This window comes from Debaryomyces hansenii (assembly GCF_000006445.2).
Source record: "Debaryomyces hansenii CBS767 chromosome F complete sequence".
NCBI classification, from domain to species: domain Eukaryota; kingdom Fungi; phylum Ascomycota; class Pichiomycetes; order Serinales; family Debaryomycetaceae; genus Debaryomyces; species Debaryomyces hansenii.
Window position 1 is genome coordinate 1220766 of NC_006048.2, and position 27580 is coordinate 1248345.

The 27580-nt window shown below is 37.0% G+C and overlaps 17 protein-coding genes across 17 annotated transcripts; 8 read left to right on the plus strand and 9 right to left on the minus strand. All coding sequences in view use genetic code 12, as the record gives it.

Moving 5' to 3' along the window:
* Window positions 1-73: 73 nt before the first annotated feature.
* Window positions 74-355, plus strand: DEHA2F14454g (DEHA2F14454p; the record flags this gene model as incomplete). The annotated part of the gene is made up of 1 exon (XM_460989.1): window positions 74-355. The coding sequence occupies one exon, from the start codon at window positions 74-76 to the stop codon at window positions 353-355; it is 282 nt and encodes a 93-aa protein (XP_460989.2).
* A 564-nt stretch (window positions 356-919) lies between these two features.
* DEHA2F14476g (DEHA2F14476p) lies at window positions 920-2665 on the plus strand (the record flags this gene model as incomplete). Its single annotated transcript, XM_460990.2, has 1 exon — window positions 920-2665. One exon carries the CDS (start codon window positions 920-922, stop codon window positions 2663-2665), a length of 1746 nt encoding a protein of 581 aa, XP_460990.2.
* Window positions 2666-2979: 314 nt separating this feature from the next.
* Window positions 2980-4494, plus strand: DEHA2F14498g (DEHA2F14498p; the record flags this gene model as incomplete). The annotated part of the gene is made up of 1 exon (XM_460991.1): window positions 2980-4494. One exon carries the CDS (start codon window positions 2980-2982, stop codon window positions 4492-4494), a length of 1515 nt encoding a protein of 504 aa, XP_460991.2.
* Window positions 4495-4756: 262 nt separating this feature from the next.
* Window positions 4757-5626, minus strand: DEHA2F14520g (DEHA2F14520p; the record flags this gene model as incomplete). Its single annotated transcript, XM_460992.1, has 1 exon — window positions 4757-5626. The coding sequence occupies one exon, from the start codon at window positions 5624-5626 to the stop codon at window positions 4757-4759; it is 870 nt and encodes a 289-aa protein (XP_460992.2).
* Window positions 5627-6577: 951 nt separating this feature from the next.
* Window positions 6578-7987, minus strand: DEHA2F14542g (DEHA2F14542p; the record flags this gene model as incomplete). Its single annotated transcript, XM_002770777.1, has 1 exon — window positions 6578-7987. One exon carries the CDS (start codon window positions 7985-7987, stop codon window positions 6578-6580), a length of 1410 nt encoding a protein of 469 aa, XP_002770823.1.
* A 724-nt stretch (window positions 7988-8711) lies between these two features.
* Window positions 8712-10658, minus strand: DEHA2F14564g (DEHA2F14564p; the record flags this gene model as incomplete). Its single annotated transcript, XM_460995.1, has 1 exon — window positions 8712-10658. One exon carries the CDS (start codon window positions 10656-10658, stop codon window positions 8712-8714), a length of 1947 nt encoding a protein of 648 aa, XP_460995.1.
* Window positions 10659-11244: 586 nt separating this feature from the next.
* On the minus strand, window positions 11245-12882 carry DEHA2F14586g (DEHA2F14586p; the record flags this gene model as incomplete). The annotated part of the gene is made up of 1 exon (XM_460996.2): window positions 11245-12882. One exon carries the CDS (start codon window positions 12880-12882, stop codon window positions 11245-11247), a length of 1638 nt encoding a protein of 545 aa, XP_460996.2.
* Window positions 12883-13045: 163 nt separating this feature from the next.
* On the plus strand, window positions 13046-14122 carry DEHA2F14608g (DEHA2F14608p; the record flags this gene model as incomplete). Its single annotated transcript, XM_460997.1, has 1 exon — window positions 13046-14122. The coding sequence occupies one exon, from the start codon at window positions 13046-13048 to the stop codon at window positions 14120-14122; it is 1077 nt and encodes a 358-aa protein (XP_460997.2).
* Window positions 14123-14262: 140 nt separating this feature from the next.
* On the plus strand, window positions 14263-15036 carry DEHA2F14630g (DEHA2F14630p; the record flags this gene model as incomplete). Its single annotated transcript, XM_460998.1, has 1 exon — window positions 14263-15036. The coding sequence occupies one exon, from the start codon at window positions 14263-14265 to the stop codon at window positions 15034-15036; it is 774 nt and encodes a 257-aa protein (XP_460998.1).
* Window positions 15037-15059: 23 nt separating this feature from the next.
* DEHA2F14652g (DEHA2F14652p) lies at window positions 15060-17150 on the minus strand (the record flags this gene model as incomplete). Its single annotated transcript, XM_002770778.1, has 1 exon — window positions 15060-17150. The coding sequence occupies one exon, from the start codon at window positions 17148-17150 to the stop codon at window positions 15060-15062; it is 2091 nt and encodes a 696-aa protein (XP_002770824.1).
* Window positions 17151-17334: 184 nt separating this feature from the next.
* On the minus strand, window positions 17335-18044 carry DEHA2F14674g (DEHA2F14674p; the record flags this gene model as incomplete). The annotated part of the gene is made up of 2 exons (XM_460999.2): window positions 17335-17945; window positions 18011-18044. 2 exons carry the CDS (start codon window positions 18042-18044, stop codon window positions 17335-17337), a joined length of 645 nt encoding a protein of 214 aa, XP_460999.2.
* Window positions 18045-18315: 271 nt separating this feature from the next.
* DEHA2F14696g (DEHA2F14696p) lies at window positions 18316-19155 on the plus strand (the record flags this gene model as incomplete). Its single annotated transcript, XM_461000.1, has 1 exon — window positions 18316-19155. The coding sequence occupies one exon, from the start codon at window positions 18316-18318 to the stop codon at window positions 19153-19155; it is 840 nt and encodes a 279-aa protein (XP_461000.2).
* A 156-nt stretch (window positions 19156-19311) lies between these two features.
* On the minus strand, window positions 19312-20745 carry DEHA2F14718g (DEHA2F14718p; the record flags this gene model as incomplete). Its single annotated transcript, XM_461001.1, has 1 exon — window positions 19312-20745. One exon carries the CDS (start codon window positions 20743-20745, stop codon window positions 19312-19314), a length of 1434 nt encoding a protein of 477 aa, XP_461001.2.
* A 284-nt stretch (window positions 20746-21029) lies between these two features.
* DEHA2F14740g (DEHA2F14740p) lies at window positions 21030-22277 on the plus strand (the record flags this gene model as incomplete). The annotated part of the gene is made up of 1 exon (XM_461002.1): window positions 21030-22277. One exon carries the CDS (start codon window positions 21030-21032, stop codon window positions 22275-22277), a length of 1248 nt encoding a protein of 415 aa, XP_461002.1.
* A 190-nt stretch (window positions 22278-22467) lies between these two features.
* Window positions 22468-23454, minus strand: DEHA2F14762g (mitochondrial 54S ribosomal protein YmL40; the record flags this gene model as incomplete). Its single annotated transcript, XM_002770779.1, has 1 exon — window positions 22468-23454. The coding sequence occupies one exon, from the start codon at window positions 23452-23454 to the stop codon at window positions 22468-22470; it is 987 nt and encodes a 328-aa protein (XP_002770825.1).
* Window positions 23455-23747: 293 nt separating this feature from the next.
* On the minus strand, window positions 23748-24441 carry DEHA2F14784g (DEHA2F14784p; the record flags this gene model as incomplete). The annotated part of the gene is made up of 3 exons (XM_461003.2): window positions 23748-23785; window positions 23858-24049; window positions 24150-24441. 3 exons carry the CDS (start codon window positions 24439-24441, stop codon window positions 23748-23750), a joined length of 522 nt encoding a protein of 173 aa, XP_461003.2.
* Window positions 24442-24635: 194 nt separating this feature from the next.
* Window positions 24636-27545, plus strand: DEHA2F14806g (DEHA2F14806p; the record flags this gene model as incomplete). Its single annotated transcript, XM_461004.1, has 1 exon — window positions 24636-27545. The coding sequence occupies one exon, from the start codon at window positions 24636-24638 to the stop codon at window positions 27543-27545; it is 2910 nt and encodes a 969-aa protein (XP_461004.2).
* Window positions 27546-27580: the final 35 nt, after the last annotated feature.

The window sequence follows — 27580 nt, forward strand, 5'->3', positions numbered from 1 at the left end:
CCTCGACCCATTTTGCTACTTTTTCGCCCCATCTTACATCCTACGCCTTCAGTACCACCCTACAAGCGTCGATATGTCTAATATACTATCAGTATTCAACCCTCCACCATCCAGGGATATCCCAGACGAGCCGTGCTTGCCATGCACCGCCATCCAGTCGCTTATGTCGTTCGCAGGTGGTCTTTACCTCAACCTGAACTCGCTTTTCAAAGACCTGAAGGGAAAAATCAACGTTCACAAGAACCCCATATGGTGGCAGAACTCGGTCAAGTCGCTTGGTATCTTGTTGATAGGTCTCGGGGCCTACAGGGCTGGCGAAGCGGGCCTTATGGTGTGGAACCGTAAACGGAACTGATCTAGTGGAATTGTCGGATTCAAGTTGTCTTGAAAGCTACCTCCAATCACCTCCACATATATATCCATGTTGCATCTACATATGTATACACCAATTCCATCTCATACTCCGCTACATCGCTGGTTATTCCACTATATTCACTACTATTTATGTCCCAAATCCTGGACATATATATTTATGTCCCCATCGCAAGTCGCTCCATCGCTAAATAATGCAAAAACTTCATCCAAGATCCCTTTATTGACCTACAATTCACGTAAAACACCTTACGCGACACTAGCATCTCATTATTCGCCCATTCCTACCTCTGACACCCTAATTTATGGTGTACAATATCGTATTGTTAGAGTGGCAATGTTGCTGTGATGTCGTGCACCAGTTACCAATAATTAATTTATATAAAAACAAACTCGAGAACCTCTTTTATGGAATTTTCTAGTCATATATAGGTAGTTTATATGAAACAAAATAAACGACCATAACCGTAAGTTTAAGTTCATAACCAGAAGATACAATTGCAAAAATATTAGCGTCTATATACGTGAATGAAATATATATAATAGTATGGAGCAACAGTTTTTGAGTGTTGATTCACTGTTGGATCCCCAGTTGCATAATAACATACAACAGGGTAGGATGATAAATAATAGTGTGGGCAACAATAACGGCGGTATGGTGAGCGATAATAATAATGATTCTGGAGAGAACAGTGTTAGGGTTAATGCCAACATGGCCGTGGGACATGCGGGACCGAGCGGTGGAGATGGCAGCAACCACAGGGTAGGAGGCCATGGAGACAGCAATAGTGGTGGAGACGGACGAGAGGTGAAGAACGAGGCGTTCGAGTTGTCGAACCCGTCGAACCCAGCTATTGCGACGGCACAGGCGATGTTGAATCACGATGCAAGTTATCCAGGGCAGTACCTGCTAAACGGCATGCAGGGTGGCCAAATACCAAGCAATAGTATACCAAGTAACCAGATACAGACGGGCCTGATGCCAGGTGGCCAGTTATCGAACACGCAAATGGCAGAAAACCAACTAGCAAACAGTCAAATGCAAGGGAATTTGCAGAGCAATCTTCATATACCCCAGCAGATGTCGCAGTTACCGGTACAGCAGCAAGAAATGGAGGATGGCAAGTTGATGGCACCCATCCCACCATTGCATATCCAACAACAGATCGTGAATAATCAGAATATTGATGAGTCGCCGATCAAGCCTAGAGTCCGGTTAGAGTCCGATAGTGTGGAACAGATGCTAAGATCGTCATGCACTAGGTGCAAAAAAGAGTTTGACCAACCAATAATAATACCTCAATCAAATGATAATACACAAGGCCCTAAGCCGTTGGCAGAGCCGAAGATCTACAAGCTCTGTCAGCACTGTCGAGATTTACAACGGAAACGGTCTCGTCGTTGGCAAAAGAAGACCAAGGATAAATCGGGTGCGTGCCGTCGGTGTGGACTGGAAATTCCGGCCGACCAGCAGAAATTTGTTTTATGTCCGTCATGTCGAGAGAACTTAAGAACCAGGAAAGCTAATAGAGCAGCGCAAGGGAAATGTGTGCACTGTTCGGGCCCTCTAGATGCTTCAATCATCACCGGTGATGATAAGTCCGCTAAGTTGAAGGATAGAGTTAAATCTGGGAACTTCAAAGTTTGCCAGCGGTGTAGAGAAAACGATAAAATCAGAAGAACGAACTTGGAGAGGCGAGGCCATTGTAATAGATGTGCTAAGACGTTGGACCCTGCTGACATTGGTAAACATAAGGTGTGCGTCAATTGTCGTACCAGAAAGAAAAGATCAACCAACAGCGAAACCTCGACCGAAATCCCTCTTATTAACAATAATGTTGCTATGATGCCTAACGATCAAGCCACTATGGCCATGTTATCGAATACGGGTAATTTTGTTCCTCAAGCACAACATCCAATATCTCAACAGTACAACCCTCAGCAATATGTCCAGGTGCCAGCTCAAAATCAAGCACAAACCCAAGCACAGGTACAAGCCCAACAACAATACAACCAAGCTATCGCTCAACAGCAGGCTTTCAACCAAGCAATGGCCCAAGCTCAGGCCCAAGCTCAGGCCCAAAATCAACAGCACCTGCAACAACAGCAACAACATCAACATAATCAACAGTTACAACAGCAGCAACACCAACACCAAATTCAACAACAGCTGCAACAATACTCACAACAACATCACCAACAAGAAGCTAACAGGGCAGCAGTCGAGTTTCAAAATGCTATGGCCGCAGCTGTTGCCCATCAACCTCACATGCCCTCTGGGAACGGAAATTAAAAAAAATTGTTTTTTTAAATTGACTGTCTTATGATGACTACGATTGTATTACTAGGTTTATCTATTTATTTATTTTCAGTATATTTCTAATTGTATCAATATTGAAGCAAGCTTATTTATTTGTTGTGTATATAAATCATCTTTCGAGAATAGTATGTAGTGCGGATCTAAGTGTAATTTATTCCATCAAAAGGAATAGTGGTAGACTAGATAGGCACATTCACTATCATTTTGTAAGTTTGACAAGGAATTTTTGGTCGTATCGTTTAGGAATTACCGATAATAATTAGAAGATATAATAATTTGGCTTCAAAATGATGCGATTGAATAATGATTCGCTGACTTCAATAGGATCAAACAAAGACAAGAAGTTACCCCCAATCCCGAATTCACAGGAAAATGAAGCAAAAACCACCAATATTATACCAAATGAGGATCTGATATTAGAATCCAAGACATTGAAACGTAAGAATTTCAAGAAATTGTCATTAGACTCACCATCAACAACATCTACACCATCAGCATCGCAAGCAGAAAATACGTCAACAGACATGGGATTACGATACCCACCTAGCTCTAAGTCGGGTAGAATTAGACCAGCACCATTGATGAATTTAAACAGGAACTCACAGGGTAAATTAAACATCAATCAAAGTAATAGAAATATAGACCCAGATACACAGTCGTCTACGGATGTTATTATAAACCATTTTTCGAATCTTGAGTTATCAAATATGAATAAGAGGAACCCTTCGATTGCAAGCAGAAAAAGACAAACAGTTATTTCCTCCATATCTCCAACGAAATCTAGTGCATCATCTCCGAACGATGCAAATTTGAATTCTCTAAACTTAACAGATCAACAATCGCCTATCGCGACGACATCCTCGATAAAATTGAATAATAATGACTTGTTGACGTTGAAGAATTTGGGTTCTGGGAACTCAGGGACTGTTTCGAAGATCCTTCATATTCCAACACAGAAAACAATGGCTAAAAAAATAATACATATCGATCTGAAAAGTGTCATTCAGACTCAGATAATAAGGGAGTTACGGATATTACACGAATGCCAATCTCCATTTATTATTGAATTTTACGGAGCTTTTATTAATAATAACAACACAATAGTGATTTGCATGGAATACTGTAATTGTGGGTCTTTAGATAAAATCTTACCACTTTGTCAGAATAATCAATTTCCCTTATTTGTATTAAAGAAGTTGTCCTATGCAATTCTATCGGGGTTAACCTATTTATATTCTACGCATAAAATCATCCATCGAGATATTAAACCAAGCAATGTCCTAATGAATCATAAAGGTGAATTTAAATTATGTGATTTCGGTGTCCTGAGAGAATTGACTAATTCGCTCGCGATGGCGGACACTTTTGTGGGGACATCAACATATATGTCACCAGAGAGAATACAAGGTTTGACTTATGGTGTAAAGTCAGATGTTTGGTCTATGGGTTTAATGTTGATCGAATTAGCAAGGGGAATCCCTGTTTGGGTAGACGATGGTGAGGAGGAAGGTCCTCAAGGCCCTGAGGGTATTCTAGATTTGTTGCAAAGAATCGTCAACGAGGCGCCTCCTTCCTTAGCCAATAAGACTAACACAACAACAAATCAACCGTTCGATGATATATTATGTAAATTTATCGATTCTTGTCTAATAAAGGATGACAATTTGAGAAAATCACCATGGGATTTATTAAATGAACCCCAAGGATTCATATCGGGAGTCGAAAAGGGGCTTTACGATAAAGACGTCAAGGTGTGGGCCAAAGGGATAAGAAAATTGCATAAAGAAAAGAATGAGAGTTAGATCAGAGCATTGTCATATACATGTATATAGATATGTATGATGTAATTATAACAAAATAGCATGTGTTATATTATTTGTATGTCTATATTAAAGATTATTTAATGTGCGAAACATTTCATTGATTAAACCAAACCTATGTAATTTAAACAGAACTAAAAAAGATAATAATTAGCGAACAACAATCAATACCGGAAAGAAAACGTTGCTAACGCATACTCTTATTTGCATTAGTATTAGTAGCAATACCTGAGATAGTATTATATTACTTGAGGAAAGCAGAATTAGTCAACTCAAGTTCCAATTCAAAATCAGGCTGGAATTCAGCATATAATGATTCGGGGTCACCAGTCATATGGCGTGTATAGGTAGCAACCTCGTCATTGATAAACTGCTTCTTGTAACCTCCAGCGCTTGCAGCATCCGCTAACAACTGTGCGTGACAAGAGTCTTCCATTAAGTTGAAAAGGAATGCTGCCTCGTCAACAGTCTTACCAACGGTAAGAAGCCCGTGATTCTGCAAAATGACACCAAGCCCATCGGGTCCAAGCGCTTCTGCGATCTCTTCTCCTTCTCTTTCGTCTAGAGCCACTCCCCCAAAGTTACTGAAAACAGAATGTCTCTCGTGAAAAATACATACATCCTGGTTGATCATTTCTAACTCCTTTCCAAAAGTCAGGTATGTCTTTCCATGAATCAGGTGCGTGTGGCAAGCCGAAACTATATCTGGACGGGCTTTATGGATGGCCGCATGGATCGAAAACCCCGCTGCATTCACCGCTGCCTGGTTCCCATCCTCCAATACATTACACTCCAAGTCGATGTGTACCAAATCACTCGCCTTTATTAACGAAAAGTGCTTATTCAATGGATTAATCCAAAACGTTCCTGGGGTAACTGGGTCCTTAAGTGAAATATGTCCGGCCGATCCTTCCGAATATCCTTTACGTCCAAATACTCGGAATGCTCCTGCCATATGTTCCAACATCCATTTTCTCTTATCGTATGGATTTTCAAATTTAGGTAGCTTATGTGGATGTTCCATTCCTTTAGCCAAGTTGTGGGACCCTTCCTCACCCATCACATAATTTTTTCCCGCTGTTTCAACTGTTTTTTCTACTGAAGTTGGTGCCATGTTTCAATCAATATTATCAATATGATATCTATAATCGGTATATTAACACTAATTTAAAACCTTCGATTGAAGAAGAATAAAATAATTATAAATTTTGGTGAAATGCGGCGCTATTTATACTAAATGGGATTTTCGCGATAAGATGGAGAACGCTCTCACTTACTTTATAGAGCTGTTCTTACCGAAGCTGAACGATCCATTAAAAGAAAGATCACACTAATAGTGCTATGTACGGCAATTCAAGAGACCTTTAATAGTAAATGCTTATACATACTTCAGAGATAATAGGAATAGCATATTCATATATTATATTATATTATATTATATTATTGTGTATGTAACAATTTTAACCGATACAACGAATTGTAATGAGATATGAAAGGATACGGAAATCTAGAATGGGGGTCAAATAAAGATAGCTATTATTAGACTTTGTACGCAACATCATCTTCATACGAGTCCAGGAATTCACTTCTTTCGGGTTCAGTTTGGTGCAGCGGACTATTATCTAGAATGGGGGTCAAATAAAGATAGCTATTATTAGACTTTGTACGCAACATCATCTTCATACGAGTCCAGGAATTCACTTCTTTCGGGTTCAGTTTGGTGCAGCGGACTATTTGGAGCCATTTTGGCCGTATGTGCAGCATATCCATATTTGGATTGAGTTCTTAACTTGGCACCATATTTTCCGAAGAGGAAGGGAACAGGAACCATGACTAACGCAACGAAACCGAACAACGACGAGGCCCAGCCAATGTTGAGCTTATGATACATTTGGGTCACAAAAAGTGGGAAAACCGATGCCAATATATAGCGCAATAGGTTATTTGCAGCAATCGCGGATGCAACCGAAATAGGAGGGAACGCCATTGAGAAGTAGAAGATCACCGAAATGAAAATGGTGATCATGCCAAAACCAAATGGGACTCCGGCAGCAACTGGAGCCATTCAGTGGATGGAACCGGTTCTGCCTGTCCAGCCTAACCAGAAAAGCGATATAGGGAGGCAAAACGCACCTATTTTTGCTGGTAGTAGTTTTGTTTCTGGAGCAGATAGAATCAATTTCCCATTCTCGTCTCTCCTCCCTCGGGTGCCATCTTGGTTTCTAGGGTTATAAACGAACTTGTCCATTATGACGAAAAAGGTGACACCTATAAGTAGTCCGACACCCGATCCAATGAAGGGTAGTCCTGAAACACCTAGGTCCATATGGTATACACCTTGAAAGATAACGGGATATGCTTCGAAGAACCCAAATAATACAGCAAAGATGAACGAAACATAGATAGAAAAGACGCTAACAATTGGTTCTACAACCAACATCTCCACTGGACGCAACAATGTGATTTTTGCCATGTCTTTAAAGTATAGCTTGTCTATTGGTTGCTTATTCAACTTCATTCCTCTTTTTTCTGCTCTTTTGACCAAGATTATGGGTTTATACGTTTCAGGAAGAAATATTGCGAACGGAAGAACTGCACCAGAAATGATTAAGGAAACCCACATTGTCCACCTCCAACCCTTGTGCTCAGCCGCAAAACCACCGATCATAGGTCCTAAAACTGGACCAAGGAAGGGGGCTAAACAGAAAGTAGCCATGGCAGTTCCAATTTCCGATGGATCCCAAAGATCACTAATTGACCCACCTGCAACAGCTAATGCAGGCGAAGCGATGAATCCACAGAAAAATCTTAAAATAAGAATAGAATAAATATTTTGGCATAAGCCGATACCCATAGTAAATAACATGGAAATCGGTAACGAGAATACATATATCCACCGGCGACCGATGACTTCAGATAATGGTGCAGCCACCGCGGGGCCAAATGCCAACCCTAGTAAATAGAACGTTAAGCCAGAGATACAAAGCACTTGCGAAGCTCCAAACGCTCTCACCAATTCTGGCACACCAGCAACATATAACGAGCTACCAAGGGTAACAGATAAACATATGAGTGCAACAGAATATGTAACATACAACTTCTTCCATTTTGACCAATTTTGTGGGTTATCCTTATCGTCTAACGAATCCCAATTTAGTTTATTAACATCCACAGCACCATGATTAGCATTAATTTGATTATCTTCTAAAGATGAATGATCAGAAGATATATTACAGCCATCATTGGTATAGTTCTCATTAGAGGGCTGACCCTGAGATATTGGCCCATCATTATCCATATTATTAACTTCACATGTTAGCTCATTATTGGATCCACTATAGTTTTCTACATCTAGAGGAAAATATGAAGCTTCAGGGATTAAAATATTTTTAGGTTCTTGGCCTTCACTATACATAAAATCACGATCTGCGGTCTCGTCGCTCAGATTACTGTCAGAGGTATTGGATACGCTCATTAAAGTTAATTTACCCAAATAATCTCAACTTACTGATATTTCAGTCTCTCATTCAATGAATGGGTAATTTGATACCCTATATATTTGATCCAAAGCTTACAAATCAATTCGGATCTTATAAACCTTGTTTTTTATGCTGTAGATTTCTGAATATAATTTGTTATATTATTAAGCGGACCTTGCTCTCAATTTAATGCAATTGATTTTACAACGAGTACCAAAATCACCCTTAATTTTGGTGTAGCTAAGAGGGTATTATTTTATTTTTATAGTAAGATCACTATAATATGAGCGTAATATAGAAGGTTTGAACAATAATACGGAGATAAAGACTTGAAAGCGGTCTTTGGTGCTGATTATTAATATTGTTTTTACTGAAATGAGAAAACATGCTGCGAACTAACATTTTAGGTATTTGACACATATATATGATACTATTGATTTATCTTTCAGTCATGGAATAACAAATGAATTTTCAAGACACGAAAGTTTACCTCTATAGAAAGGTGCATAGACTACATGATTAGAGCTCAAAAATTAATGATATAAATGATACTAGGTTGAATTATTATTATTATTATTATTATTATTATTATTATTATTAGTATGTAATTATTAAGTTATACTATGTTGGTATAACTATTATTAGTTATTAAATATTCTGAATTTGATGAAGAATTTATTGCAATGCAAATGTATACTCATAATGATAACAGATGCACAATCAAACATTATGTGAAGCATCTGTTCCAGGAGCAGCTTCAGGTTCAGCCTTTTGCGCAGCAGCAGCAGCAGCAGCAGCAGCAGCAGCAGCAGCCTTTTGCTCGGCAATCCTTTTGAAGAGTGCCGCGTAACCGAACTTGGACCTACCTCTTAATTTTGCACCATATCTCTGGAAAATGAAAGGCACAGGGACCATGGCCAATGCAATGAAAGCAAATAATGAAGTAGCCCAATCGATATGTAATCTTTCGTACATCTGAACAGTAAATAATGGGAAAACAGATGCTAACAAGTAACGTACTAAGTTATTTGCAGCCAATGCAGATGCAAGAGACGCTGGTGGATATGACATTGAGAAATAGTAAATGACGGCGAAAAATACCAAGATCAACCCAAATCCAAAGGGAACACCAGCAGCAACTGGAGCCATCCAGTGAACTGAACTTGTTCTACCAGTCCAGGCTAACCAGAATAATGCAATGGGTAAACAAATGGCTCCCACCTTACCAGAAAGCAATTTATTTTCTGGAAGACCAAAAATAAAATTACCATTTTCGTCTCTCTTACCTCTAGTACCATCGGGATTTTTTGGATTGTAGATTGTTTTATCTAATATAATGAAAAATATAACCCCACCTATTAAGCCAATACCAACACCAAGAAAAGGTAAACCAGAAACCCCTAAGCTCATACCATAGGTACCCTGGAAAATAATTGGGTAAGCTTCGAAAAATCCGAATAAGACTGCAAAAACAAACGCAATATAAATCGTGAAAATGGAAACGATAGGTTCAACCATTAACATTTGCACAGGACGTAATAAGTTATTGACAGCCAAATTTTTGACAAATTGCTTATTTACTGGGGGCTTGTACAAATTAATACCCCTTTTCTTAGCCCTATGTGCTAAAATAATTGGCTTATAGGTTTCTGGTAAGAGTAAGACGAAAGGAAGAATAAGGCCTGAAGCCATTAAGTAAATCCACATAGTCCATTTCCATCCCTTCTGTTCAGCAGCGAATCCACCAATGATAGGACCTAAAACTGGACCTAAGAAAGGTGCTAAACAGAACATAGCCATAGCGAAGCCCATATCTTGGAAACTCCAAATATCACTAATAGAACCTCCAGCGACCGCCATGGCTGGCGAAGCAAAGAAACCACAGAAGAATCTTAAAATTAAAATCGAATGGATGTTCTTTGATAAACCAATCCCCATCGCGAATAACATTGAAATTGGTAATGAAAAGAAGTAAATCCAACGACGACCAAATACTTCAGACATTGGGGCAGCAATCGCAGGGCCAACTGCTAAACCAATTAAGTAGAATGTCAAACCAGAGATACAAAGTTCCTGCGATACTCCGAATTCAACCATTAAGCTTGGAATACCCGCAACGTATAAAGAACTACCCAATGAAACACACAAGCAAATAAGCGCCACGGTAAATGTAATATACCATTTTTTCCATTGTGGCCAATTTTGAGGATTAGATCTATCATCTGGCGAATCCCAGTCTAATTTTTCAATGTGTATAGGTTCATCTGACGATTGAGAATTCACCTCGTTTAATTTTTCAGGTGTTCCTTCCAACGATTCTTTTTCATTCTGTCCATCTTTCGCCAATTGTTTTCCTTCAGATCTTTCGTTGCTGATGTTATATTCTGGGTCAGGATACGACTTCTCTGATGGCTTTTCATCTCCATATACATCTTTCATATAAGATCCGGTATCTGTGTCTGAGCTGTCAGGTGCATCTGCTGTTCCATTAATAACCCGTCCAGTCTGGTTTGAAACGTCTTCTTCGTCAGTTTCGTTTAAGTCTTCTTCAGCAGTCGCATATGCAGAGAGGTTAGCTGATGATGCCTGGTCGCGAATAGTCTCTTGAACATTTGATGCATCTCTCAATTGCTGTTCTTCACTTTGAGAAGTGCCAAAAATACCCATTGTGTATAATATTTATTGCACTTTTTCTATAGTACCAATGATGATGTATGCTATTTTTATTAAAATATGAAGCGAATTCTTCTACTCAGATTATCTACAGTCAGGAACAAAGAATATATATATATGTTTAGGTCTCGATTAGTCAGTTGCCATAGTCCGATGGGCGGATTTAACTATTGTAAATATGTACGAACCGGACTTTTCATATTTTTTCTTGAAGAGATTATCGCGATATAGTTCTTTTCTACATATTCATCAATAGAATTGTTCTTATAATACGCTTTACATAATATAATTACATATATATATATATATACATTAGAATCATCAAAGTAATTTGAAAAGTTTACAAGACAGAACAGTAATTGAATAAAATCCCGTTCCATTGAACATAACGAAGATCGGCGATAATTATTATTCGGAGAATATTGACCTCGGTCTGTCAAAATTTAACCTCGGCTAAATTGTTCTGCAAGAAACTGCAACAAGTTCTTTTTTATTGAATATGAGGCAATGGTAGGTTCGGTTGCAATCCACATATAGATCTAAACCCGAATTATGTCTGTAGATAGCAGAAAGATGGTCTCTATTTCTCAATAGCAGGTTGAGCACCATTTCTTTCCTTGTTCCATCCATAGTAACTCTTTGCCCTTATAAACCCAAAGGTAAAATTGCAAGCGAATATTAGCAATACAAAACCGAACATCACAAGAAAGAACTTGAAACTTAACGGTTCTATCAAGGAGTTTATAATCATCCCCACAGTTTCCGCACTGATCAGGGACTTATTTCCGCCTCCATTATATGGGTCTTGATTCATGCATTTTAACCAGTAGGCACATGGCTTCTCTAATATAGGGACAATCAGGTCCGGAGAGCAGTTATTATCATTATATGAGCGTTTGCAAGATTCGATCTCCACTAGCACATTTGAAATTTGTTGAGAAAGCTTATGCTTAATGTCTTGTCGAACAGTTTGAATGATGGAGTAAACCAAATACGCTGCATAGCATGTAGCAACAAAATTTATAATTAGCTGCAAATAAGAAGATAATATGTACGAAGCTTTTTCCAGCGGGCTAGAGTTTGCTTCCCACGGCAAAGGTAGACTAATATCTCTGTTCTGCGGATGGAAATTGTAGGATTGATTCGGATCTAGGACTTGTATCAGGCCTGGATCTCGGTGCTGCAACTGCCCTGTTTGCAGTTGTATTTGGCTCAGTATTTCGGTTTGGCTTGGATTTGCCAACTGAGTCGCTGATTGATTAATAGGGGTAGTATAATAGTGATGATGATGAACCTGTAGCGGTGTTGTCCACGAGTTGCTGGTTGGACTGAATATGTTATTAACTGGAAATTTATTCATATTCTTCCTATACATATACGATTGGTTCATGGAATTGTTGATAGTACTTCTCGAATCATTTGAATCATAATCCCCGTTTATTGGGTTGTAGGTGTATTCTTCGATATCGTTGTTCCTGTTTGACTTATTGGCAAAAAATGCATTAGCATCACTTGAGCTAAAAGAGCTCATATTCCTTTGTCCGGTTCTATGCTTTAATTCTGGCGTACTTCTGTAATTGCCAAATGTGTCGTAATTGGTGCTATAGCTTTCATTATTGGAATTTGTATCGATTTCATAATCAATAGACTCATGATTATCCATATTGGATGGGAGTAGTAATTTTTGTCTCGGCATGATCGCCAATTTGGCACCTAGAGTTGTCGGTGATAATATCGAATGAGAAATAGAAGATACTACGCTGGCATTTCTGGAATAATCCTGATCTATTTCTTGTCCATTCTCTCTTTCTTGAACTTCACTGTCGTTATTATCATTATCACTTCCTGAATTCTTCGTCTCGGTCATTTCTCTATCGTTCACCACGCTGCTGTTATCTTCGTCCTCCTTCTTCATGAAAAAGCTTTTCATGCCACCTAAATTTGCACCTTCGTCCTTACTTATGGGGGTTGATTGGAACGGCGACGCAATATATTCCTGTAATCTCGTAGTAGGTGTCAACCGATCTACATTTCCATGCTCAGGTGGTGGTGTGTCATAATTCGATGGTGGCGGACCTAAATCAAGCGTATTGTCTATTTCCATGTAATCATCATCGTTATCGTAAGTTTCTTCATATCTAGTTTGAGACGTTACATAATTACTATCATCTATCGACAATGATTGTAAGAAGCTTCCATCAAACTCATGCGATGCCATTTTGCCATAGTATTTGAATGTACTGAATATTTGTTTAGAACAATCGTAATATCTGTGTTTACTTAATTTTAAGTGCGGCTTGGGCATCATATTTAAATTTTTCAGTCCTACTATAAGTTTAGATTAGAATAAGCTTAATCATATACATACATATATTAGCAACATGGGATCTAAGAGAAAGAAGGCCGAGAAGCAGAAAGATTTCGTTAAGGCGAAATTGAGAGTTGGTAAAACAGCTGCTAAACCAGATAACCATACCGATACCTCATTCATCGCCAAATCCATTTCTATACCGAATCAAACTATTAACAAAAAGACATCCAATACAGAGAAAAAATATGAAGTAGATTTGGCTCATCATCTTTCATTGACAAAGCATCATTCTGATGTTACACGAAAGGAGGTCTTGAATTATATTGAACAACATTTACCATCCAATCCATCGCTCTACAAAGATATATTGACCAGTATTGTGCCATTAATAATTGATCAGTCTCAGAATGTTCGGAATGCCTTGACATCATTATTGTCAGCCTGTGCTACACAACAGGTTGGCTTGTTGGATTTACACATAAGATCTATTATTCTTTTTATACATCTGGCGATGAGCCATATTAAACCAGATATAAGAAATAGCTCGACCAAATTTTTATCAGTGTTAATCGACCATGCAACAGAGTCATTAGTGCGTTCATATTTTATCAAGACGCTAAAGTCGTACTTTACATTATTATCGTGGACCTTGACGAATGATAAGAAAGCAGTTTCCTTGGCCATCACCACTAGTTCCTCTATCGGAGGCCCAAGCAAGAAAGCACGTATTCATCACTTATCGATATTAAGAGCATTTTTATCAGCTGCATTATTTCCAATAAGTAGCAACGAAAGGAAATTGGATTATTCAAAGATCAAGATGATTCATCCTGAATCGTACAAATATTTGTTAGCGTCCAGCACTCAACCATTTGCATCTTTGAAATTATTCGTTCAAGAAGTTCCGAAACAGAAAAACACAGACATACAACAAAATACCAAAAAAGATGACAATGCATTTTCCTTAAATGATTTGGATACCGTTTCGACAGAGGATATAGATACCAGACGAAAAGTTATGCTTGACGTTTTCATGGCTCCAATGCTTAGGAATTTGAAAAATTTAATAAAGGAGGGTGGTGAAGTTGGTAGAGAAGCACATTCATGTATGAAGGTGTTGGAACAGTTACAATCGGAGACTAAATAGACTATCTTTTAATAATGTTATATTTTTGATATGATTGTAAATTACATATATTACCGTATTAGGAAATCTAAACTTTTTCTTAGTGATTTTTATCGATATAAGATTGTACGACTGGAGAGGATACTTCTTTTCAACAACAAATGCTTAGATTGTTAACTAGATCACAAGCTTTCAGAGCTGTGACACTTTGTCAAAGACCAATTATTTCGTCGAGATGCATTCCTATACGTAATTTCCAAATTTCGCCAATCTTAGCTAAAAAGAATAAGGCTAAAGGTGGAAATAAGAACAAGAGTGAAGTTCAAGAAATAGAGGAAGATAATACGGACAACCAAGTACCAGAAATAGACTTTGATGATGCAACTAATAAGTTCAAAGGTGTCATTGAAAGATTCAGTAAACAAGCAAACGAAGCAAAATTAGGTAAAACAAGTCCAAATATTTTTGATAAGTTGATAGTAGAAACTGCAAATGGTGAAGTTGGATTCACTTCCGTAGCACAAACTACTGTCAAAGGAAGAAATTTCATGATTACAGTTTTTGACCCATCCAATGTTAAATCAATTATTAATGCGGTGTTAGGGTCAGACTTGAATATGAATCCCCAGATTGATCCATCAAATAAGCAAACATTGAAGGTTCCATTGCCTCCATTAACAACCGAGAGCAAGAAGGAAAATGCAAAACAATTAAAATTAGTGTATGAAAGATTTAAGAATGGTTCTGGTAGAGCAAACGGATCTTTAGCCACTATAAGAGGTGACGTTAAAAATAAATTTCAAAAACAGCATAAAAAGAAGAAGTTAAGTGATGCAGAAGAAAAAGTATTCAAAGACTTTGAAAAATTACATAAACAGTATACTGATAAGTTAACTGAAGTGTTTAAATCTGCTGAACAAGCAATTCTTAAATAATTCTATATAATAGATATATAATTTTAAAAGATAACTCCATCTCCAACAAATATTCTTCTATGATATTTTTCACACCATTTAATTATTTTCAAACTCTGCCTTATCAAGTCCTGGGAAGTAATATCGCCGTTACATAAACAGTAAAATTCAGAGGTAGAATCAGAAAGCATGAATCCGACTATTGTATTTCCAGAAATTTTCCATTTAGAATATGTTAGTCTTTTATTATGTTTCTTAATCGCTGGCTCGCTTGAAAAATCAGTGGCCTTATTGTTATGCAAAGTAGAATAGAAATAAACCAATTCTAATATTGTGACACAACTTGTATCACCCTTTTCATTATTGAAGTGTCTGGCATTACTCATAAAACACTGATTGTATCTTTTCAGTCTATAAATAAAATGTTTGATCAAGGGTACCTTTATGTCATTCAATATAGATAGATTATTAGATGCTAAAAGTTCTGAACTTAATGCATTTCGAAAGCTTTCACTGTTTATCATACTACTAATAATATGTTTGGACAATTCTTGTTGCTGGAAAAAGCTATTTTTATTTCCACTAATTAATGTAATTATAATTGGCTGTGGTGGAATATGATTTCCATCAACTATAACATAACCACTCAAATCGATTTTCTTAACAAAGACATAAAGGAACCCATTTGGATTAAAATCGGGCATACAAAGTGGAATCCATAAATCTTCGGTAGACTGCGAATCATCAGAGGGAGTAGAAATAGAAGATATCATTGTAAATAGAACCTTGAGATCTTCCTTAGATAAAGTGTGATTTTTTGGCTTCATCATGCTCAATATTTTTCCAGACGACGACGTCAAGAATGCAAATAATAGGTCATCTCCCAAGAATGTTTCCTTGTCACCGGAATCGCTAATGTCGAAGAGCCTTGACGGCGCTTTAGACTTACTATCTTTGATCTTCAATTTCTTACACGATAACAAAATTGAATTCAACCTAGAACGAGTAGTATTAGTAATTTTTGCACTTTGCAACGATGAATCGAGTAACTGACTTAAAAAGAAATCGAGTCCTGGAATATTATAAGGAGTAAGCAGTTCAGAAGTTGAAAGTCCATATGTTAATTTCATACACAAAGAATCTAAGTTGCTGAAATCCAAAGGAGTCAATATTTTTCTTAAATCATAATTCATTCTATTCTGGAAATTTTTTAATATGGTAGATTTTGAAAGAACTGCTAATAAATAATTGTATAAAGTATTAAGCTGTCCTATCAAAACGCTATCGTCTTCTTCCCCTCCGTTATTTATCATATTTTCATGCTTTAGCTTGGTCATAGCAACAAGTATCAATGGATCTTTATTCATAATTACAATTTTTAGATCATCACCATAATTAACTGATTTAATTTCCTCCTTCATATTTTCCTGAAATGTGGAGACAATAGTAGTGATAAATCCCATGTAACCCATAATAACATCGTCAGAACCATTCATCGAATATATAGGTTTACCAGCAGTTGATAATATAAAGAAATGCTTCAATTTATCGTGAAATAAATCTGAATCAGACGCCTTCGAAATCGATATATATCTTTCAATGAAATCATCTTGCGAATCCATTTTGTATTTATCATTAGTTAATGTGCTTAGATCCATCAATGATAAATTTCTATTTGAATCAATAGCATTTGAACCCGCAAGTCTATAATCTTGCCTAACCAACAGATGTAGTATCTCTTGTAATTCTTCTTCATCATTTTCATTACTAACGTTTTCCTCATCAGTATTATATCCTGATGGATATAAACTACGTTCACTGGGGGGATATTTATTCAGTCTGACTGAATGTAAGTGGTTCTCATTATCTGAGTCAGTCTCGTCCACCGGGGACACGATATTTGCATTCCCAATATTTTCTAGGTTCACTGCTGTTGTTGCATCACTCACTAGACCCTGTGTGGCATTGAATTTTACATTTAAGTTCCCTATCAGCGGTTTTGTTAACAAGACAGCCGAGCTTTTTCTCGAAGGTTGTGGGGGTCTTAATGTTTCCTGGGATTGCGAAGTGCTAGCATTATTATTATTACTTGAATCATGTGGGTTCCTATCTCCCAGAGTTTGTTCACCACTCATGCATAAATGGTAGTCCAATATAAGACAATTGAATATTCACAATTATAGTTATTGGTTAAATATCATGGACCTTCAAGTGAGCTGTTGATATTGCTCAAAAATATGCGACCGAATAATATTTCATACGAGAAACACTACAATTGTCATTTAATACTAATTATACATTATAGCGTACATAGTAGGCCTATCTAAGGAACATATACCAAACCAAGAAGACAAAGAACAAACCACATCCAACGATTGGTGCGTATTGTCTGAGTAAAGCATCGAAATTAATCTTCTGAGCATGCTTCCTATACTTGATAGAATCATTTCTCAAACTCGACGACAAATCACTCATTTTGTCCAATGAGTCACCTCTGTATAACAAATCTTCAATATTCTTGGTCATGACCTTCTTGACATCTGCTAGGTCGTTATTCAACTTGTCCAAGTTGGATTGCGCTCTTTGATCCTGGTAAATCTTCTTCGTCTTGCCCAAAAAGTTATCGAACGAACTGAACCCAAACGGTCTGGCACTATTGCTCAACGCCTCTTGACCGTGGGAATTCCAGAACTCGTGTGAGATCTCCGATAGATACGAAAACGCCAATTTTCTAGGATATGATTTATCGCAAATGCTCAAGTATATTATCGAATTATCTATCAAGTAGTGAATGTTATACTGTCCCGACTCAATTGTGGCCTGTGGTTCGGAATTGGGCGTGATTCTACTGATAAGAATCTTACATTTCTTCTTCTGGTCCATCAATGATGGATCGTTATTATCGTCGACTGATCCGCATAATGGAAGTGCTAGTGGTATTTGTTAGTCTCTCATTTGTAATCCAATTTTTTCTATGTGTCTACTTCATACATACCATCGTATCTGTAGATTAATGTAGATTTCACCATTCTTAGTTCTTGATGTACCTCTGCAATATTCTCTTCTTGAATACTACTAGCTAGGTGTTTTTTGTAAATCCATATAGACATCACGTGCACATTCCAATTCTGATCATCATCCAAAAAGCTGTTACAAAAATTCTCTCCTTGTGTTTAGTGAGTGAATAAAGCCTGAAAGGATATAATAAGCAAGATATATTGTAAAATAGAAGACAATCTGAAGACCGAACGTAACAGAAAACATTCACCAGTAAAACAAAAAGGCTTAAATATTTGAAATATGGATTTATCCAACTTATCGTCAGATCTCCCGCCAACAAAGCCCGTGAACCAAGCATCAATTAATGAGTTGAATAGGGAGTTAACGACGGAATTTAAGAATGCAGCAAAGTCAGTGGTGTCATTGTATAATTCGTCGACGTCTGGTACTGCAAACAACTCTAAACATAAGGTGGAATTTGCTAATGCCGCCAAGTCCGTAGCAGCGTTGTATCGGTTAACAAATAATGGAAATGGTTTGCATCGTCATATGGGGTACTTGGAATGTCTAGACGACCTACTCGGAGTGATTACAAATGGGGAAGATATCGAGAACTGGGCGTTGACAAAGCGGGCGGAAATTACGAATATCAATCATGGACAAGGTGATAGCAATACAAATATAAATGCGTCGAATCAAGAGCAGAAGGATGGCAAAGAAAGTAAGGAGACGCCCCAAGGTGGGGATGAGGAATTGCATATTCCTTTGGATTATGCGTTTTCTTTTTCACTGGATTTGGCTCCGGGATATCATTTTAGACCCAGCTTTCCTCCGTTATCAGTTACTCATTCTTATAAACAAAGAGCAAACTTCAAACAATTGAAGTCATCGGACCATATTGCAAGAATGAGAATGCATCAGAAACAAAAACAATCACAATCACAACAGCTGCAATATCAATCTCTGGAAGACGTTTGCAGCACATCGGACGAGGGTGATAGCGATTCAACCGACAGAGATCACGATGAAGTCGATGCAAGGACTTCAAAAAAGAAAAAGTCTTTGGAAAAAGATAGCGACATTAAAAGAAGAAGACTTAATGGACAAAATGAGGCTTCAGTAAAATCGCCCAAAAAATGAGGTCTACCTTCAACTTGCATACATGTATAATATTATTATTACATAGTTTTCATTTATCTAGTTAGGATTATGGGGTTACATATATAGATAAGGCTTGGTAAATATACAATCGATAAGTATTTAAGTAAGATAACCAAACAATGTTTATTGGTAACTTCAATGAGCGAATAATCCATCTGAATTATCATCGTATTCATCATAATCATCATAGCTGTAGTCACTTCCAGATTCATCGTCAGAATCAGATTCACCGGAATCAACTGCAAACTCTTCTTCATCATCCTCAACAATACCTTCCAAAGAGAGACATAACAAAGTATCACCCTTTGAATGAGTACCCTTTGCAACCTCGAGACTCGATTCAACGTTACAATTGGTTAATCTCAGCTTAGAACGTATGATAACACCATTTCCTAATATACAATTTTCAAGCTGAACGTCATCTTCGATCGTGATATTATTTAAAATGAGACAGCCTGTTAATTTAACTCTCTTTCCAATACTACAAGAAGAACCAACAATAGTTCTTTTAACATTTGTCTTTTCTCCAACAGACGTATTCTCTCCAATCGAGCAATCTATTCCAATATTAGCAGATGCTTTATCCTTAGGATGCGATGTCTGTTGCTGGTGCTGACCCTTAGCCATAGCTTGCAATTTCATAAAATGCCTGTTGGCTTCCATCAATACTGGTGTATTATTAACCCTGAAAAAAGTAGCCTGATCAGGTAAAATGCAAAATCCCACAGTATCTTTGGGATCCGAGTGTTTCCAAGATCTTCTGGATAAATCACGGATAACCTTGGTGATCGATCTATCGTGAAAATACGATTCTGTGCATTTGTCTTCCTGGTCAAACACGGCGAATATACGGTCCACTGATCCAAAGAAAACTGAGCCATTCAATAACTTGGTACTAATTGTCGAATTAGGAAATTTCCAACACATCTGGGTTCTTATTTGTAACGTCTTGTGGAAATCAATATCCTCCTTGGAATAGATGTCCAAGAGTTGACATTGGCCGTCGGGCAAGTCAGAATAGATCGTATAGTTTTTAGGAAAAATCTTCGATTTCTTATCTTCTATATCAAGCTGATTTCTATAATAAACCATCAACCCAAGGTCCGATTCGTTTCTATTTCTGTACGCCTCGATCAATACTTGTGGAGGCAAGTTGGTTATGAAATCGCACGGCAAGATCACAAAATGTGGATTCGTCTTCAACGCCGATGTCTTATACAAATGGTACAATACCTCACCACTAGAACTGCTGTCAAGCCCCAATATCTCCACCGACCGTGAGAACGAGCTGTCGTCATCATCGCCGTCCGCATCCTCCTTAGCCTTTTCCTTTTTACTCTTTTCGCTATTGTATTGATCTAACGCCTTTTGCACTTGTTCGCTAGAATCAGTGTCACATACCACTGTCACTTTCGGAAAGAATGCCTTTTCACACCATTCCAATACATAATCAATCATAGGTCTGTTCGCAATCGGTAAAAGCGCCTTGGGCATCCCCGTAGATCTCACCTGAGAAAATGGAGACAAGGCTTTACCCGATCCACACAAGATAACTGCATGAAATTCCATCGTTTATAATCCTTAACTACGATATACAGCTCCCAATGGTCCTTTCTTGTTAATGCTATAGTTGACATTCATAAATTTTTCTCTCTTCAAACTTTTCACGTGAGGCAAATTTGGTAGTGCGACGAAATACAAAAACCTTCAACTATGTTTGCCACTGCTTAGGGTATAGAAGAGATAGGAACAGGTTTTTAGAGTGTAATAAAGGTTAAAACAGACCAATTAATATCACAATTTATACCATTGTAATAGAATCTCAATAATATCGTCTACAAATATCGATAATAATGAGTGCCGAAGAAAATGATCCACTTTTGACCGCATTGAATGCTGATGGACAACAAAACGATACAACGGCGGAATCGGCCGATCCCGAGAGAGAAAGGGCATTGTCCAAGTTCAAGGATAAGTTGATTGAGCATAGGAAGTGGGATGCTAGGTTAAAGGAGTTAAGGTTGAGCATACGAGACTTGGATTCAGATTATGATAAGACAGAGAACGATATAAAAGCGTTGCAATCGGTCGGGCAAATCATTGGGGAAGTGTTAAAGCAATTAGACGACGAGAGGTTTATTGTCAAGGCATCGAGCGGACCTCGTTATATTGTTGGATGTCGTAACACTATCAAGAAGGAGAGCTTGAAAAACGGGGTGAGAGTGTCGTTGGACATGACTACGTTGACGATTATGAGAATCTTGCCTAGAGAAGTCGATCCTTTGGTCTATAATATGACAACCTTCGAACCGGGTGAAATTTCGTTCAATGGAATTGGTGGTTTAACCGACCAGATCAGAGAGTTGCGTGAGGTTATTGAATTGCCATTGAAGAATCCAGAGTTGTTCACAAGAGTGGGTATTAAATCGCCAAAGGGTGTATTATTATATGGACCTCCAGGTACGGGTAAAACATTGTTGGCAAAGGCAGTTGCTGCTACAATTGGTGCTAACTTTATATTCTCGCCTGCATCAGCAATTGTCGATAAGTATATTGGTGAATCTGCGAGATTGATTAGAGAAATGTTTGCATACGCTAAGGAGCACGAACCTTGTATTATTTTCATGGATGAAGTTGATGCCATTGGTGGTCGTAGATTCAGTGAGGGTACCTCTGCTGATCGTGAAATTCAAAGAACCTTGATGGAATTATTAAATCAAATGGATGGATTTGACACGCTTGGTCAAACAAAGGTTATTATGGCCACTAATAGACCAGATACATTAGATCCTGCATTGTTGAGAGCTGGAAGACTTGACAGAAAAATTGAAATCGGCTTGCCTAATGAAGCCGGTAGATTGGAAATTTTCAAGATTCATACTACTAAAGTTGCTAAGCAAGGTGAGTTTGATTTTGAAGCTGTGGTCAAAATGAGTGATGGATTTAATGGTGCAGATATTAGAAATGTCATTACTGAAGCTGGTTTCTTCGCTATCAGAGAGGAAAGAGATTATATTCTTCAAAACGACTTAATGAAGGCGGCTAGAAAGGTTGCAGACGTGAAGAAATTAGAAGGTAAAATAGATTACGAAAAGTTATAGGTTAATATGTCATATATCTATTTAAGCAGTTTCTGACAATTATAATACACATAATGATCAATTAACGATCACTACGAAATTTCTTCAATTTATAGTAGTTTCTTTAGATGAGTATATACATGAAAATCCTATGTTATATAATAGTTACATACAAATATTTTGTATTGTGTTGAAATTAATGAAGGGATTTTTAGATTGCTTGGTTGTGAAGTTTCTTTTGCTTCTCGAGTTCAGCGTCTTCAATATTCTTCATAGTTTTAGCAAAGTCTGGAATCTTGGATTCAGATAAGGCATCCAAGTGAGCAAGTAAGGATGGATTATCAATCTTGTTGACGTGATCAGCCATTCTGGAACCAATGAAATCTTGTATTTCTTCAGACAAATTCTTGTACACCTTCTTAGGCTCAGTTGCTTTCTTAGCCAAGTAAATCTTTTGTTCATCTGATAATGGCATATCTGGAGCATTAACCTTTCTGGCTTGAGCTTCACTGAGCACACGCTTCTTATGTTTAGAGTATGGGTTTCTTAATTGTAATAATGCGTCAGTTGGTACTGGTGGTTTAGCAATAGACTGTAACTCATAAGTTCTTTCAAAAGCCGCTTGCTGACTTGTAGATAAATGATCATCCTTAGGATCTTGTGGAGGGTTTGGCCATGGTATTTCTATAGAATCATGATTTTTCACGAATCTCTTTGGTAACCATCTCCTGTATCTTTCGTCATAATATTTTTCTTTGTAAACAACGTCGTCAGCGACAACGTAGTAAACCTTTCCATTCTCGTCTTTGTCTTTGGCAGCAAGTTTTATATGTTCACGCTTGACATATTCTGGGTAGTCAATGAGATGACTCGACTGGTGCTCAACCCAGTTTTGCTTTGGAAGAAGCTTTTTGGAAGTGACATCTGCCAATAAAAATGAGTTCATTTCTGGAGAATATTGGAAAATGGTAGAGACTGTTCCCTTCTTTTCTCCTTCAGTAATATAGGCAAGGTCACCATTAGCAAATCCGATCTGTTCAAGCTTGGTTTTTCTTTCCCACTTTGCGAGAGGCCATTCCTTGGTCTCAAAGGTTGGCAAGGTGTATTTATTAGTCTTTGCTAAGTAAACATCACGAAGAGCCTTAGGGTAATTTTCGACTTCCCTTTGAAATCTCTTCTTAGCCGTATTCCAAGACATATCTAATCTATATTAAACGTTGAACAACTGTTGATCTTCTTAATACACCGGTGAAAAAGTGAAAATTTAACGAAATTTTGAAAAATTACGCTCAGGACTATATACAGGAATATGAATTACTAGTCAGTAAGAACTAAGAAACATAAGTCAGTACTTACGATATGACCTCCTGTTTCCTCTACGAGTAAAGAGCATTTATGTAAACAAATTAATATATTAATATACAAAATTGAAGGTTTTTCGTATAAAACCTCCAGATTAAACGCAAATCACTGTTAAGAGTGCTATTTATACTATTCTGTACAAATATTAATGAATTCCTGTTCATTGACTATGGTAAAAGGTTAGTATTCTTGTTCATGATTCTAGACATGCTTGTTTCAGTAATTTGAATTATACATACTCTCTCCATCTTCATCTAGATCAAATTCGTCAATCATAGCTCTCAATTCGTCATCGGTTAAATTCTCTCCTAATTCCTTGGCCACTCTTCTTAAGTTTCTTAAACTAATTTTTCCCGTACCATCATCGTCGAACAACTTGAAGGCTCTACGTATTTCGTCCAATGGGTCCCTATTCACAATTTTTTCGCCGACTATAAAAAAAAGTTAGTACCGCTCTAAATGTAAGTCAATGATCTTCAAAACAGTCCGTAAACTACCAATGCCAAATTATTCTACCTCAAATATACATACCTGCCTGGAAAAAGTTTTCGTACGTGATTAAATTCCTGTCATCTGTGTCATATTCGTGGATAATATCCAACACTTCTCTTTTTGACAATTCAAAACCTAACGCTCTGAACGCCACTTTTAACTCATGGTAATCTAAACAGCCATCGTTGTTCATATCAAAAAGAGAGAAAGCTTCCCTTATTTCTTGTTTCTGTTCATTTAACAACTCAAGTTTTAAGTTCCCCAATGCTCGTTTCTGATTATTAGAAGCGTTCCCTGGGGTAGATATTGATGTATTGCTTTGATGTGACATTCCTGAATTGTTCGGATATTGCTCGTGGACTTGTTTCCTATTAATAAAGGACATATAGTATCACTTTGACGACAAATGTATTAGTTTTAGTGCTTGTTTATCACCATCGTTTGATTCTCGCGTAGATCGAGATCGCGTAAAAAATCCACAAATAATTTGTTATAATTAAATGCGTTAGGTTATTCCTGCAACTCATGGAAGAATTGTCAATAAACCAACAGGTTTTTGTTAAAGATGACCCAGGGATTATACGGTTTATTGGACAAACTCAATTCGCTTCAGGAAAATGGATTGGAGTTGAGCTTCAACGTGCCAACGGGAAGAATGATGGATCAGTGAACGATATACGATATTTCGAATGTGAAAAAAAGGATGGAAACTACGGGGTATTTGTTAGGCAGTCATTAATAAGTTCGAGCTCGTTGCAAAAATCGAAAGCCACGGATACTCTGAATCTTGAAAATATTATCAATAAGTTGCAAGATAAGCTAAGAAATGCCAATGAAGAGGCCAAGGAGCTCAAAAGGAAAATTGAACAACTTAAAGAAGAAGTAATACAACATCAGAATGCTACTCAATCCGTAGAATCCAAATTGGAGATGGTGACAACAGACAAAGAATTTCTTGAGGAGTCGAATCACAAGGTAAATCAAGCATTGGACGAGTTGCAACTGAAATATGAGGACTTGAGAACGGATTTTCAAATCATGCTGGAAGAAGTACAACTAAATAATCAAATAGAACAGGAAATAATAGCTCTGATGGAACATTCGAATGCCAATGAAGTAGATATCCAAATTATTCTCCTGCGAAACAAGCTGTTGGAGATTGCCCTTACAAGTCTTCAAAAATTATCGGCTGAAAATGAATTGAATCTTAAGAAAGAAATCCATGACCTAAATCAAAGATTAGTTTTAAATGAAAAAGAAATTGGTTCTCACGATCAGCTTCTTCGAAACATATCGGTTGCCCAAGAGACAATTGACTCGTTACAAAGTCAGTTAGATTCGGCATTGCAACTGGAAAAGATGATTGAGCATTTAAACATAGAGAACGATAGTCTTAATTCGAAAGTTTCAAGTCTTACAAAAACAGTCGACGAGTTGACCGAATTGCATGAATTAGATAAGAGTCTCGAAGAAAACCAAGCACTAGTTGAAAAAGAGTTGCGAAAGGATATTTATAACTTATCTTCTAAAATAATGAATAATGAAATAGTGATTCAGGATCTTGATCGAAAGAATAAGTATATGGAGTCAAAAATTTCCGAATTCAAAAAGAGATCCAATAATAATGTAAGCGATGATGAGAATTTAGAAGACTTGCAAATACAATTAGAAGCATTACAACTTGAATTCAAGAAGGCTCAAGCTTCTAATGAATCTTATAGAATAACACATGATTTGATTAATTCAAAACTAGAAATATTGCAGGAAAACATGCACTTACCAAATGCTACATATACGACAGTTCTTAAAATTCTTCTTTTAATAAAGATAGTTGTATCCTCAATATCTGTGGTCAATAATATCGTTACAATGGCTATTGACAAGGGTGCTACGTATAGGAAAAGCATATTATTTACTGTCACAAATCGTTTCTACACATTGAAGAGCTTTTTACAAAATGTGTCTGCTTTATGGGAATTTAATTATGGTCATGAAACGTACACATCTGTTGAAGATAAATTTTATAAGAAGGTCTCGGATTTACAATTAAAGATAGATAACTCTACAACATATTTGAAGGAAGGAGATTATGAAGGCATTAATACTGATTACATTCACGACTTCTTATTAGAAACCATTGAGCTAATGGATTTAAAATTTGAAGAAGAGGAGACAGGCGTATATTTCCTAAACGCTTCTTGTTCCAAGTTTCTCTTAGAGTCATTTCAAAATGAAGCTAGCATATGCATCAAAATCGTTAATATTCTAAAAGGTTTTCTTGATACTTCTCATGGTATAAAAGAAGAGAATATACCATCAATTGAGCAATTGGATAAAATATCTTCCACAAGCTTGAGACAGGAAACAAAGTTTGACCAACTTATACTTGAATTAAATGATGCATTCAGTAATGGTAAAAGTATAAATATTTCAATGCTGTCAATGCCGCATTTTTCCTCCTCATTAGCAGAATTGAACTCTCCTATTGGTTTATTGCTGAATATTTTAGCACAGATCGAAGTAGAAAGTCGCTTAAATAAGAGTTCGGTTTCTATTGATGCACTGTTGGTGAAGAATATCTTTGAGAATAAGGAAGTTGGATCTAACTCAAAATTCACCTCATTACTAGAAATTTTGAAACGTAGAGATTGTTTTATGGAGTTGCAAGTAATAGATAATCATCGTATACTTCCAGGAATATATTCTTTGCTTGATGGTAATCATATTGCATTAGATGTAAACACAACAAAGAATGATGCGGAAGAAGAGCTCAAACTCATAAAACCAAAATATGCTGGCATATCTACCAAACTCTTTGAAAAGGAAAAAATTATTCAAGAATTGCAGCTAAATATAAAGTTTTTACAAAACAGTATGGAATCAACTTCTGTTAAAAATAAAGAATACATTCAGAATCTTAAAATTGAACTAGACCAAATAAAGGATAAGAATGAAGAATCACATCAAAAATATCAAGATCTATTGGAAGCTAATCAAAAATTAGAATTAGAAATAGAAGAGCTACTTGGGTCCCCTCTGATTATAGAAGGTGGGGGTATTTTCAAAAAGTTCGCCAATTTAGAAACTGAAAATCAGCACAATGCTAACATGGCTTTGCTTGATGAAATTATGGTCCTAAGAAAGCTATTGAAGTATAATTCTACTAATCAGGAGAGTAGAAAAGATCCAAGCCTGGATTGGCTAGAACAACCACTAGTAACCAAGTTTAAGACGAAAAACTCATTAGATGTTGCATTAGGGTTTGAACGGAATTCTTCATATCTCAGAGATATCTCTAAAAATATAAAACTTGTTAATATTTCTAATAATTCCACACTATGGAGACCTAAAGCTACTATGCCGAAGTATATGGCTTTGACGCTAGAAGAAAAGGCTACTAATTACTTTGAACAGAGGAGCCTTACGCTCTCTTAATTATCGTCATTATCATCATTAAATTAATATATATA